This window comes from Amblyraja radiata, chromosome 19, assembly GCF_010909765.2.
Source record: "Amblyraja radiata isolate CabotCenter1 chromosome 19, sAmbRad1.1.pri, whole genome shotgun sequence".
Taxonomy (NCBI): Eukaryota; Metazoa; Chordata; class Chondrichthyes; order Rajiformes; family Rajidae; genus Amblyraja; species Amblyraja radiata.
The window spans coordinates 4,490,456-4,504,585 of record NC_045974.1 but is presented as its reverse complement, the minus strand read 5'-3'; the positions used below and the strand labels follow the sequence as shown (position 1 = coordinate 4,504,585).

At 44.8% G+C, this 14,130-nt stretch overlaps 3 protein-coding genes across 5 annotated transcripts in view; 2 read left to right on the top strand and 1 right to left on the bottom strand.

The window, feature by feature from the left end:
- Positions 1-4,789, top strand: part of il17ra (interleukin 17 receptor A) — a 37,366-nt gene extending 32,577 nt beyond the window's left edge. For 2 of the 3 annotated variants that reach the window (XM_033037508.1, XM_033037506.1), the window contains one exon: positions 832-2,579. In XM_033037508.1, the coding sequence (XP_032893399.1) occupies positions 832-2,243 (1,412 nt within the window). In that variant the 3' untranslated portion in view covers positions 2,244-2,579. Of the gene's footprint in view, positions 1-831 lie in introns of all 3 variants that reach the window. The other variant, XM_033037507.1, reaches the window with a different exon arrangement.
- A 2,442-nt stretch (positions 4,790-7,231) lies between these two features.
- Positions 7,232-9,053, bottom strand: tmem121b (transmembrane protein 121B). Its single transcript, XM_033037505.1, has one exon. It carries the CDS (start codon positions 8,813-8,815, stop codon positions 7,658-7,660), a length of 1,158 nt encoding a protein of 385 aa, XP_032893396.1. The 5' UTR covers positions 8,816-9,053; the 3' UTR covers positions 7,232-7,657.
- ttc38 (tetratricopeptide repeat domain 38) overlaps positions 8,367-14,130 on the top strand; it is a 105,526-nt gene continuing 99,762 nt past the window's right edge. The window contains exon 1 of the mRNA XM_033037502.1: positions 8,367-8,440. The gene's annotated coding sequence lies outside the window, so the exon portion shown is untranslated. The remainder of the gene's footprint in view (positions 8,441-14,130) is intronic.

Sequence of the window (14,130 nt, the reverse complement as noted above, 5' to 3'; positions counted from 1 at the left end):
TGTTGCATTTCCGCTCATGTTTTTTTTGTAAAGGTGATCTTTACAAAACTTGCACTATCACTGCCAAGGAAGTACAATGTGTGACCAAGATAGTTAATTATAAATGCGGTTGTGAGAATTCATAAGAGCAATACAAAAAATCACAAATGTATTGTTAATGGTTAATTGGAGTGTTTGCATTCCTTGGACCATGTACCATTCTGTCTTCCTGTAATCTCACAATCTGTAAAGGCCTGTGCAATTTTAATGCCATTTGTTGCTGATTTGCAATTAAGGTTTCTAAACCGAGTAAACGTATAATGTAGGTACTAAGCCACAGATCTGTAGGATGTGCCATCATGGTCATTTGTCCTTTTCTACTAGTTTTGCTATTTTACCATTCAGCTGGTCGTCTTCAAGAATGCAGTCATTTGTTGATCTCTGTGAAAGGACAATCTTAAGATGAACTTTCACATTTGAATTTGTCCTTGTTTAATATCATATCGTGCTCTAGGTCTTTCCAAGATATCAACATGATTGTTTAAAATATTTGTCATTGTTTGTTTGCCATCAATTTCCTTTCCTTACCCGCTTTTAGACCGCCTTCTGCTTTTCAAAACTAGCTGTCAGAATCCAAGGCCCTTGACGCCAGGGATCTATATATTTATAGGTAATCTGGTGACAATTGCAAGTGTCACGTGTTCAGAGTATTTAAAATATATTTTCCATCCCACCCCTACCCCAACTGTTTCTCAAATTGCAATGAGGTTGCATATTAATAATTTAAATTTTTTTACGCATCTTGATGAATTTTCATTTCTTTGGATTAAACTTAAAAACTTTTCTTTCCAGGTGTATACCGAGAAATTCCACAGATGCGCAAAAAAGTCCTCATCATTTATTCGCTGGACCACAACCTCTACCAGAACGTTGTTCTGGCATTTGCACAGTTCCTGATGACTGTCTGTGGTACCGAAGTGACCTTGGATTGTTTACAGGGTAATGAGGCCGCTCAAATGGGGCACATCAATTGGCTCGCGTTACACAAAAAAGAGTCTGACAAGATTATAATTCTGTGTTCCCGTGGAACAAGGGCAAAGTGGGAAGCTATGAAGTGTATCGAACGGAGGCAGGTTTTGCTGAAAAGTGAAGAACGCTCCCCGATGCACGACATGTTTACTCCCGCCATGTACCTGATTTTGCCCGACTTTAAACAGCCAGCTTCATTTGGGAAATACATTGTCGCATATTTTGATGACCTGAGCAGTGAAGATGATGTACCTGATCCATTTAATGTTGTCGTCAAGTATAAACTAATGAAACAGTTTGAAGAAATACACTTCAGAGTGCAAGATTTGGAAAAATATGAGCCAGGAAAGACTTTCCATGTGGCAGGAATAGCAGTGGATGATTATCACAAACACCCGTCTGGCGAAAAACTGAAAAATGCAGTTCAGAAGTTTAAGATGTTGCAAATGCAGCAACCAGACTGGTTTGAAAAAGAATGTATCATGTCCTCAGAGGAAGCCGGGATGGAAGAAGAAGCATCTTTTGATTGTTCAGCAATGGAACCAAATATCTTGCAATACAAGCCTTATGGCATGCCTTGCACTGTGAATGAAATATGTATGGCCATATCAAGTGATGAGACGTTTGTAATGTGCCCAGTGGGATTTGAGTGTTCAGTCCAGGACATGGGTTTGTCACAAAATGTGATTGAAATAGACTGCAATGAAGCACGAGCCCTGAACCCAGTATACACTTTGGAGCCATTGATCTGCACATCCATAATGGATTGTCACCAGAATGTTTTAAACTGCTCTAATGTTGAAACTCCACCACAGGCAGAAGAATCGTTGCCATCAGAAATGGATTGGATGATGCAGAATGAGCTGGGGAATGTGTCTCCGTGTACTAGTGAAAGCAGCGTCACAGTGAATGAACCTGTGGTGGACTCGGCTGCGGAACAGAACTCGTGCATTTCTGATGATACAAGGAGGAGACTTCAAGAATTTCAGCAGATGGTCCTTTTCCGGAATATGATGTCGACTGCCACCTCGGCCAGTCAGGTTGGTGGATATCCACAATCTCTCGCCCCCCCAGAATTGGAAGAAAATGTAGATTCAGACCGGGGGTACAGCTCCCAACAATCAATTGCTGAAATGTCATCATTAGCGAGCGTGAGCCCTTCTGAGCAGGAATTAAATGACTTAAAACTGTTGCAGATAACTTTACATAATGAGAGTATTGGAGTGAATAGCTAGAAGGTGAGAATGATCAACATTGCTCAATGCATAAGCCCTTAATGCAGGATAGTGAATATGTCATTTGGAGGTATGACAGTCTTAATATTTTGGCTATGTTGTTGCACACATGCCTGTACATTGCACACAGATTTATTTTAAAACAATATTAAATGAAAGACAAATCAGATTTATAATTCTTGTATAAGAGCACATTAATGTTGATGTCCTGGATGTGGTCATGTTTGTATTTGAAGGGTACTGTTGATATTGTGGTAAAATGGACACTCTATCTCTAATGTCCAAGATCGACATATGTTTGAAACAATCTGATTATAGATATAACTAGACTAAGTGGGACAGGAGGGCTGGGCCCCCAACGCAATATTCCACCTCTCCACCAATTCCAATATTGGTGGCCAGTGGGGGAGCTTTCTGGAGCGCTAGTATGGGTATTGTGGGATGAAGGGACTGGTTTCCAGAGGGCCAGTATGGACATTGTGCGCCGAATGGATTCTTGGGCTGGCGGCTCAGTCATTCAAGCCTGTTGTGCTGGCAGCTCATTCACTCACGGCTGGTGGGCTCGCAGTTGACTCACAGCTAATCCCTGAAATTCCATTTCAAGCAGGGTGCAAGGCCACCAAGTTCAAGTGCAGTTTCATACCATTTCAAGCAGGGTACAAGGCCACTAAAGACAGCGAGTCGTGACCTCTCCCTCCCCCATCTTGCAGAAACTGAGCCACACCCACACTTCTGGATTTTATAGTCCCTCCCCCTTCCCACCAGAAGGGGCGTGGCCTTCATGCCGTGATTGACTGGAGAGAGAATCTCAAAGGCAAGAGAAACCAAAGGCAAGGCAGCGTTAGCACTTTCAAACCAAAGGCCACGCAGCTTTAGCACTTTCAAACCAAAGGCAACACAGCTTTAGCATTTTCAAACAAAACACACTTTTGCATTTTCAAACTACATTTTCAAACCACATTAAAGACACTGACAGGTCAGTAAAACCACTCAGTTTAGTTGACATGTGTTCAGTGTTATTCACAGCTCAGACTGAGAATTGCAACCTCCCGCTCCCCCGTCTTGCAGAGAACTGAGGCACCTCCACACTTCCGGGTTTTATAGTCCCTCCGGAAGGGGCATGGCCTTCAGGAGAGAGAATCTCAACATTTTTAAAACATTAATAAGTCTTTTATTTTTCATCGATGGGAAAAATCCTGTCCTGCGCAGCGGATTGGGACTCTGAGTAAGATGAGTAAGACTAGACTCTAAATTAGGCCACATGAACAATTTATAGGGACTAAACCTATATAGGGATTGTTCTCTGCAATTTGCTGGAAGAATGTCATGAAACAATATGAAATTGTCTAAAGAAGGGTCCTGACCCACAACGTCACCTATCCACTTTCTTTAGTGTTACCGCCTGACCCGCTGCATTACTCCAGTATTTTGTGTCTATCTTTTTTATGATAAGGTAATCGCTCAACAGATAGCAGCATTCAGAAGGAGCTTGCTAGAATGCTCTCAGAATATATAGTCTTAATCTCCCTGGAAAAATTAGGATTACCTGCTTGCTTATCTTTGCTCTGAAGACTTCCTTTCCAGTTGTGGATAAAGGCTTTGTTGCATTTGTGAAAACAACTTTGTTCAGAAGATGTAATGCATTAAATGATTGCATCCAACACTGCATAGACTCAGTGAATATTTATAACATTTGAGAGCTGATGTGTTAGCAACTTGATGGGTTTTGCATATTCCTGCAATTAGAAAATGTGCCATCCAAGAAAGGTTTGGGTTGAGTGTTGGAGATGGAGCTAGAGATGGAAAATGGATGTCAGTGTGGAGCAAGAAAGGTATGGTTGTGCGTGGGGGAAATTCTGAGGATTTGAAGCCATTTTTGGGTTGTTAGGACATGGATAATCAGAAAAGGTAGGTGAGTGGAGGTGGGAGAGAAGGACCCTGAAAGATAACAATGGGATTTGTGCTGGTGAGGTCCCAGTCCAACAGTGTTTGTGAGTCAATATGGTCTAATTTCTCCTGCAACGTTCCATAAAAAGGATTAGTAAAGGGCTGATGTAATTAGGTGTGCCTCATGTAAAAATGGTGTGAGATGCACAAGTCCAAATCACATCAAGAATGATTCAGTCTGAAGAAGGGTCCCCACCCGAAGCGTCGTCCGTCCATTTCCCTCCACAGATGCCTGATCTACTGAGTTCCACCAACACTTTTTTGATTTCAGCATCTGCACACTCGTGAACTCGCATTGAGAAATGCCTTGTTGAAATTCTGGAGTTATGTAGAGGCAAACCTTGAATTGATCCTTAAAAGTCAGGCATCGACAGGTTAGTTCCCCGTAAATTGTGAACCTTGATAATGTCTTAGAGGTGAAGAGGAGCCTTGATTGGGAATCATTAAATCAAGGAGAAAGTAATGGAAATTCCTAAGAATGTACATGATATTTGTGCTGTGCTTGTGTAATTAGTGTTGCTAATATTGGCATGCCATATTAATGACAATGAGAATGTTGTCTCTGCTCCTGACTCTGTAAATAAATGTTTTTATTCATACTCAGTTGTTTCATTTTCAGACATGCCTTTAACATTTCAGAACACTGAAGTGAGGTGCGTGTAGTAAACAATACCAGTTCTTTGATAATGCAGTTTAGACAACAAAAGTTAATCAAGACATTTCATCTTAAGGAAAGGGAAAGATAGAGGATGGTTGAGGGGAGGCAGGAGGAGAGGGCAAGGTGTGAGTGGAAAGGAGGGTGAGGTAAATGGCAAATGTGTAAACTGGGGAAAGTAGAACAGGAGGGGTGCACGGACAGATCAAAAGTCGTCAAAGTATCCTTTATTGTCATTCAGACATTTCCGTCTGAACGAAATTTCGTGCCTTGCAGTCGTAGATATAATAAAAATAACAAAAACACACAATAAACACAAATTTAGGGGAGATGGGAGCGAAAAGGAGGTGAGACCAGGCTGTTGAGTGGAAAAGGTAAATGAAGGCGAATGAAAGATGAGTAGAAGGGGACAAAGGACGACGAGGGAGCGAAGACATTGGTGAAAAGGCAGCAACAGAATATGCAGGCGAGGGACAGGGCAAGCGGGGAGAGCACTGTCTGAGTGAAATTCACACTGTGCAAAGCCAATGTGATACAGATACACCACGATGAACAGGAAGGTTGGCGCTATAATTAAGATGGTGAAAGCACAGTGTACAGGAAGGGTCACTTAATTCCTTTAAAAGAGAGGGGGGGGAGACGGGGTGAAGAGAAGGAATGGAGACAACTTTTAAGAAGCCAGAGATACACGGCTGTGAAGCTTGGCGGACATTAACATTACCGGTCGGTTATCCTTGGTTCTGAAAACTACTGTTTACGTTTTTCTTTCCCCCAATGAGCCAATGAAATTCACCGGTCAGCACCGGCGACAACCTACAAGAACCAACAACCTCCTGACGACCCACTACCACTGCACCTACGGTACGAGAATTCGCGCTACTCTCCATGGCGGCTTCATTCTGATCGCCGCTAATTTTTCAACATGTTGAAACATTTGTGGTGACCAGTTCCGAGAATGCGGGAACTACTCACGACCATGAAGACGATGCCCCGGCAACCACCCGCGAACATGTGGCGACCGCATAGTCGCCTAAAAAAGTCACCTAAGTGGGACAGGCCCATTAGTGTTTCAATTAGTTTGTATGCTTTTAGCCAAAATGTATCATTTAACACTCTTCTAAATTACATTTTAATTACCACCTCTGCTTATTCGGGCAATCTATCAATGTCCTCTTACTTTCAAGCCTTGCGTCATGCACACATCTAGAAATATTACCTTGCACACCAGTTGATGTATATCAAAGCAATGATGCCAAAGCATAACTCCGCTATCCTGAATCTTCCACTCTTTTTAAAAAAAAAAGATTCAGTGTTCTTTTCAATCTTCAAGTCAATTTCCACCTGTGAAGCCTATGACTCTTTAATTCAGTAGGTTTCACTTTTACAAAAGTAAGATTACAATTGACAAATAGTTAAAACCAAGATAGCTACACAAACAAATGAAAACAACAATTTATTTACATTTTAAAAGGACAATGCACAATTCTGTGAACATTTAATACTAATTGCAAAACACTGTACAAATATAAATAGACTTTCTTCCAAACAAATTATTCTGACATCAATACAAAAACTCTACAATCACAGATAATTATAATTAGGCTATTTAAAATATGATTCCAAATTGCTCTGTTAAATTATGTAAGGCGTTTTTATCACATTTTCTTTCTTAGTGCTCATTTGGTAAATGTAAAATTATTAAATTGAAGTGAACGTTGTATGTTGTAACAGCACAATACTGCCTGGTTTTCATTACTTTTTTTTTTGTTTAGAAAGAATTCTTCGCAGACTAATACTCCAGTTAATCCAGTTGAAATGGCACCCAACATCTTAAAATGTAGAGCAGATCCACCAATTAGTCAGCATTCGACAGAATCAGTATATGTTCGCCTTTCTCCTCACTGCGACGGTAAATACCCTTTGGGTGGGTGGGCGTAGTGGTAGAGTTGCTGTCTTTACTCTTAATTGCGTTCACCTGATGAAATGGTATTGCATCGTATTGGGTCCCATGAGTGTAAACGATTACCAAAACAAGCGCAACGAAGCTGATCAATTATTTATCTCTCATTATCCCTATAATTACGGGTCCTATTTCCTATTTGGACTCGAGCTCTGCCGATTTATGGTGCCAAATGCATACGAAAATCCCACAAATAAATCCAGCAGAAACAGCAACCTATCAGATTCGGGTTGATCAGCACATGAATGAAACCCACGCCTTCAATTTCGGCGCCAGGCCATAGTCGTTGGATTGCTGGGCGCTGTTTAAATGAAGTGCGGAACAGTACTTGGGAAGGTAAGACACAAAATGCTGGCTTAACTCAGCGGGACAGGCAGCACCTCTGGCGAACAAAAATTTGTGACGTTTCGAGCCGAGACCCTTCTTCAGACCCGAAACGTCACCCATTCCTTCTCTCCAGAGATGCTGCCTGTCCCGCTGAGTTACTCCAGCATTATGTGTCTACCTTCGAATTAAACCAGCATCTGCAGTTCTTTGCTATGCAGTAGTTAGGAAGCTGCCTTTCACGTTGTGCTTGTTGGACTGGACGCTCTGGCCTCTTAGATGCACAACAAAAAGTATCAAAAAATCGAATCCAAACGAAAGTACCAGGGATCGGCTGAGCTGATTCAGATAATGCGTTTTCCACCGACAACTGGTGCTGAAGCGAATACAAGACCCAATAGGAACTGGCACACTAACACTCAAAACACATCCCTCGTTACAGGTACAAAAGAACTTACAAAAAAAGAGTTTAAAACGTGACGATAACTCCCTTCCCTCCCGGGCGGGTTGAAGGGTGAGCTGCCGTCGTTAGGATTGTACGGCCACGGCCAGGGTGTTGACATACCCGTGGCTGCACATCTCATTGTCCGAGACGCACTGTGTGAAGTGCCCGGGGGGGCTGGAGTACCTGTGGACCCGCCGCACCAGGCAGCACCTCTCCAGCACCTCGGCGCAATCACAGCACAGCCAGAAGACATTCTTGAACAGGAACACCGAGACCTGCTGGTCGTAAATGAAGACCAGAAAGCACCTGACCGCCAGGAGAGGGGCATTGACGGCGGCGCTGGAGAGGAAGCGGAACACGACGCACTTGTAATCCAGCTGCAGCGAGTTGAGTTCGTAGAGCCAGAGCACGGGGATGGAGAAGGAGAGCAGGTAGACGGCGGTGACCGTGTACTTGAGCAGCGCGCCGGGGATCTGTCCGGCCAGCAGCAGCTCCATCAGCGTGAAGCTGTCGAGGAGGTCGAGGCAGGTGCGGCTGTAGTAGTGTTGGGCCCTCTGGCTGCAGCCACCGCCGCCCGAGTCCATGCTCACCGAGTTGAGCAGCGTGTAGAGCAAGGGCACGGTCGACATGACCACTATCTTGAAGCCGGTGGTGCCCAGGGGAACCTGCAGCTCGATCAGGTCGAGGATGGACGTCTGCAGGATCAGCACCACTTTGGGAGTACAGGCGATCACATAGATGAGCCAGGCCAGGTAGGCGAAGGCGAAGCGGCCGCCGGCAGCTCCCGGGCCTCCGCGCTTGACGAAGAGGACGAGCCACCCGGCCGTCACCACCAGGTCGGTGGCGATCCACGAGCACCAGTACAGGTCGGTGAAGACGATCAGGTAGAAGTCGAGTAGGCCGCCCTGGGCGAGCAGCAGCAGCAGGCACAGGCCGCGGTAGAGCAGCGTGCGGCGGCGGCGGGAGGGAGGAGGTGACGGCGGGGCTGAGGCGCTGGTACAGACGAACGGTTCTCCCGCCACCGCCACCCCCTCCCCCCCGCCCGCCGCCGCCGTCGTCGTCGCCAGCACCGGCCGCGTCTTGGCGCCAGACCCAGGCCCCAACCCCGACCCAGGCCCCAACCCCGGAGCCGAGCTCCGCCCGAACGACGCGTTCCTGATGAAGAGCGAGTCGCCGTCGGGCGGTTGTGTTGCCGGCCGGGAGCCCTCACTACAGCCGCCGCCGCCGGCCGCGCCGCTCATTGTTCCCCTGGATGGCAGGGATGGCGGGCGGGCGGGCAGCTCCAAGCGCAGGGATGGATTCGCCGGAGAGGGATTTGCTCCCGATTCTTCCCGCAGCCGGGGCGTCCCCGCACCGATCGCCGCCGCTCTCCCCCTCCCCTCCCCTCCCCGGGCTTCAGGCAGCGGTCAAACAGCAGGTAGCCTTGCAAATGTGGAGCAGGTATGAACGCAGTGAGAGTGAGAGAGAGATCGTGTGCATGTGCAAGCTCGAACCTCCCCCCTTCCCTGCCGAGCACTTGCAACAGTTTCTGGTTTTATTTCTGTCAACATTCATTAGTCTGAAAAGCGTCACCTATGCTATGCATGGTCCCCATGGATCCCCTGACCCGCTGAGTTACTCCAGCACTCTGTGTCTTTTTTTTGTAAACCAGCACCTGCTGTTCTTGTTTCTACGTTCATTCTCGCAACCCGATTGAAGCTAGTTGCTTGCGAGCAGTCTTGCCGCCGCTGTGTTGATCTTGCAAAGCACAAGGACAAAACTCTGAACATTAATATCCCATTATTTGTTATTTGCACTTTTATCAGTTTATTTATTCATGTGTGTATATATTTATATAATGGTATATGGACACACTGATCTGTTTTGTAGTCAGTGCCTACTATGTTCTGTTGTGCTGAAGCAAAGGAAGAATATCATTGTCCTATCAGGGACACATGACAATAAACTCACTTGAACTTGAACTGCAGATGCTGGCATTCTTGAGCAAAATGACAACGTGCTGGAGTCACTCAGCTGGTGGGCCCGGCAGCATACGTGGAGGGAATGGACAGACGACGTCTCGGGTCGGGACCTTTCTTCAGACCCGACCCCAAACACGAGTCTTATCGCTCCCCCCCCCCCCCCCGTTTAGAGGTATATTGGCCAGGTCCTGGCAAGTGGGTGTTAAGCAACTCAAAATATAACCGACCAGATGGATAGCCTTGTCTTGGTCGGAGAGGCTTTAAAGCGAGTGGAATTTGTAAAGTGAATGCAGAGGTTTTATTAAACCAATATGTGAGTCCTATGTAGGGTGACAGTACAATCCATTTATCAATAGCTATGTTTAAATATGTCTTAATGTTAGCGTTGCACATTATCTCACTGCGCCAAACAGTTCCCTCTTATCTTGCACATGTAAGCGGAGTTCCAACATTGGGGAAGAATCCAGACTTGTAGACAGAAGAGTGAAAGGTAGGAATGACGGGATTTAGGAACCCTGGATGAGAAGGGATATGGAAGGTTTGGTTGAGGGGAAGCAGCACAAGACAAGACGGGCAACTGAAAACAATGAGGATTGGGGATTTTGGAGAGTACCAAGAAAAGAAACAATCGAAGGCAAAGAATGATCATGAAGACAAGATTAAGAGAGTCCCAGAACATTGTATAAGTACATTAGGATCAAGAGGTTAATCAGGGAAAGAGTGGGTCCTGTTCTGGACTGATGGGCCATCGTGCAAAGAACTAGATGTGGATGATGAATCTCCAATGCCTGATGACATCTATTGGATGAGGATTAAATCAATACCTCATTCACGTTTACAAAAACTAAAGGATGGTAATTGGAGAGTATAGGGAGGGGGGCAGTGATATTTTACAGCATTTAAGCATTAAGAAAGAGGGTGTTTTAGATGTCTTCCAAACAAATAAATGTGGATGATGAATCTCCAATGCCTGATGACATCTATTGCAGGCTACAAGGTCAGCTGGAGCCCAGAGGGGAATCTGGTCACCAGTGAATGCCGGAGGACTGGAGGATAGCAAATGTTGTTCCTTTAGATTCAGGCAAGTTAGTCAGACATCAGTGGTAGAGAAAGTATTGGACAATTTTCTACAGGACAAGATTTATTTTCACTTGGAAAAGCAAGAATTGATTCAGGATAATCAAGATGACCTGATTTGTAGAAAATCCTGTTTCATTAAATTGATTTGACTTTTTGAAGAGGGAATTAAGTATATTCAGAGAAAATGGATAGGTGATGTTTCAGGTCGGGATCCTTCTTTCAAAGCGCCTGAAGAATTGTTCCAACCTGAAAACGTCACCTATCCATGTTCTCTAGAGATGCTGCCTGACTCGGTGAGTGACTCCAGCACATTGTGTCCTTTTGTATAAACCAGCACCTGCAGTTCCTTGTTTCTAAATAAGTATATTGTTGAGTGCAGTTGATGTGGTCTATATGGATTTTAGTAAAGCCATTGGCAAGGTACCACATTGTAGGTCGTTCCAATAAGTTGGAGCCCTTGGCATCCAAGGCAAGCTGTCAAATTAGATCCAACATTGACCTGGTGACAGGTGGGTGGAAACTGGAAATCTGTGACCCAGAGCATAAGGATCGATGCTGGGACCTTTTTGATCATACACCAAAGACTTGGATGGGAATGTGGAAGGTATAATTCGTAAGTTTGCAGAAATGTGTGGTGTTGTGGATGGTAATGAGGATTGTCTAGTGTATAAATGACACCGATCAGCTGAAAAAGCAGAGCATTGGCAGGTGGGATTTAATCTTCCATCAATGCAAAGTTGTACCTTTTGGAAGGTGTAGTAACAGCAATATTAGGGTCTGAGGGAATGTTGGTCAAGAGATAATACACATCCATAGATCCCATTCAGCCCAGAGTCTAGGATGGTTCATGGTACAATTCTCCTATATTTTATGGAGGTTAATTTGCCACCGTAAATTCATATCATAATCATCATAATAGGACTTTATTAGCCAAGTATGTTTTGCAACCTATGAGGAATTTGATTTGCCCATACGAGGAATTTGATTTAGACCATCTATCAGCTCATCTTTGGCAAGGAAACTTGCTCGATCACAGAAATAGCATGCAAACTCCACACAAACAGCAGCACAAGTCAGAAATGAACCTGGATCGCTGGAATGTTGAGAGAGCTGCACTATTTGCAGGGCCATTCCACATCTGTAAAGTACATTACTGATTAGAATCCATCATAAATTTACAATGTTGTGGGATAAACCGGGAATAAAGACACCTTTAGGTAGACAAACGTGCTGGAGAAACTCAGCGGATGCAGCAGCATCTATGGAGCGAAGGAAATAGGCAACGTTTCGGGCCGAATCCCTGAAGGAAATAGGCAACGTTTCGGGCCGAAACGTTGCCTATTTCCTTCGCTCCATAGATGCTCCAGCACTTTTGTCTACCTTCAATTTTCCAGCATCTGCAGTTCCTTATTAAACATAAAGACACCTTTATTTGTGATAGTGTTACACGTTCTGATGTCAACTAGATCTTGGCAAAATAAGAGGTGCATGTGTGTTAATTAATCTATTACATCACAGAATACTATTCTTAGGGTGTTGAAAGTGTGATTAAACTGATTGGATTGTCTGAAAGGCGATCTGACAAGAGGGATAATGTGACTGCATTTCTAAAGTTACACCGTGCAAGTCACTCACATATTCAGAGTTCTTTTGTTTGAACATGTTGTACAGTGTTAATTGTCTACATTACTGGCATTTTAGTTAATTCAATGTAATCAATTCATTTTTTCAAAAAGTTTAAGAATGCAGTTTGTATCATGTACCTGGTTGGATGTTACATTTTGTTTGGTGTTTGGGAGAGGAATTAGCATTATTGGCGGTGGAGGAAACGCTGCTTTGTCCTTCTTGTGCTGGCCAACTGAGCCACTGCTCTGAAGGGGGAGTAAGATCCATCAATCTATGACATGAATCTATGGGGCACAGGGTCAAGCTGAGAGATTGTCATTCTAAGAAGGCATTACTTAGCCAGGGCAGCACAGTGGGCGTAGCAGGCAGAGCTGCTGCCCCACATACACGGGTTCGATCCTGACCCCGGGTGCTGTCTATGTGGAGTTTACATGTTCTCCATGTGACCGCTTGGGTTTCCTCCAGGTGCTCGTTTCCTCCCACACCTCAAAGACATGCAGTGTCAGATTGGAGATCAATTGCTCCGTGTAAATTGTCCCTAGTGTGCCAGGAATAGGAGAACTTGGGACTAATGTGAAGGGGATCAATGGTCGACGTGGGCTAAAGCGTCCATTTCAATATTGTATCTCTAAACTAGACCAAGTGTGGGTTGAAATAGAACAATATTCCCACCAGCTCTACAAAAGTGAGAGGGTGGGTGTAAAATATTTTGTAAAGCAAGTTTCAGATTCAGAATTTGGATTCCAACAGTATCGCCCCCATGCCTGCCACCAAGGGCACAGACTTGCATGTTCCCCTCCCTGTTGCTCACGACCGTGACTTGGAAATGTGTGGGTGTTGCTGACAAAACCAACATTTATTGCTCATTTTTAACTGCCCTTGAGAGAGGTGGCAATTTGCAGCCTTGAAATGGTGTAGCCCTTCTGTTGAAGATGCTTCCAGAAGTGCTATTGCAGTGTTTCGACCCAGTAAACAATGTACAGGTGGTGGGTGGGTGTGTGTGTGTGTGTGTGGTGGCATTCTGATGCATGTTCTGTCATTGTCCTTCTCAATGGTACAGGTTGTGGATTGGATTTGGGGGGGGGGGGGGGGGGGGGGCTGCTATTGTAAGAGCTTAACATTTGAAAGATGCTACACCCCCCAATGGTTTGCCAGTGATGGGTAGACCGACTGACTGTTTCCTGTGGTTCATAAGGTACCAATCTTGCAACTTGATCCTAGATGATATAATCATGCCCGTGTTGGAGCTCTACTCAGCTAGATGAGTAGTGTTCTGTACCCATCTCGTAAACGAGATGAGAGAATCAGGTTATGAAGCCTTTGCAGCATGATACCCAGCCTCTGAGCTGCTGCCGCAGTAATCCAGTTAATCGTCTGGCCAATGTTGCCTTCATAGTGCTCGTAGTGAGGGATTCCAATACTATTGAATATAAAGGTGCAGGTGGTTAGTTGGCACTTATTGGAAATGACCAGTGCCTGGCACCCGAAGCACAAACACATCTTGTCACGTCAGGTATGTTTGTACATCACTGGAAGTAGCTGTCACTCTGTGGAGCTATGAATGGTACTGAATATTTTTGCATCCAAAGACATTCTCCCTTCTGATGTTAAGGAAGGATGGTCATTCTGGGCTGAAGATAGTTTGGTCTTGGATGTTGCCACGAAACTCCTACACCAATATACTGAGGCTGAGATTCCAATCATCAACTACCATCATCTTCCTTTATGTTTAAGAAGGAACTGCAGATGCTGGAAAATCGAAGGTACACAAAAATGCTGGAGAAACTCAGCGGGTGCAGCAGCATCTATGGAGCGAAGGAAATAGGCAAAGTTTCGGGCCGAACCCTTCCGGGTTTCGGCCCGAAACGTTGCCTATTTCCTTCGCTCCA

Coding starts and splice junctions, on each gene's coding strand:
- tmem121b (XM_033037505.1), bottom strand. CDS start 8,815: ATGAGCGGCGCGGCCGGCGGCGGCGGCTGTAGTGAGGGCTCCCGGCCG.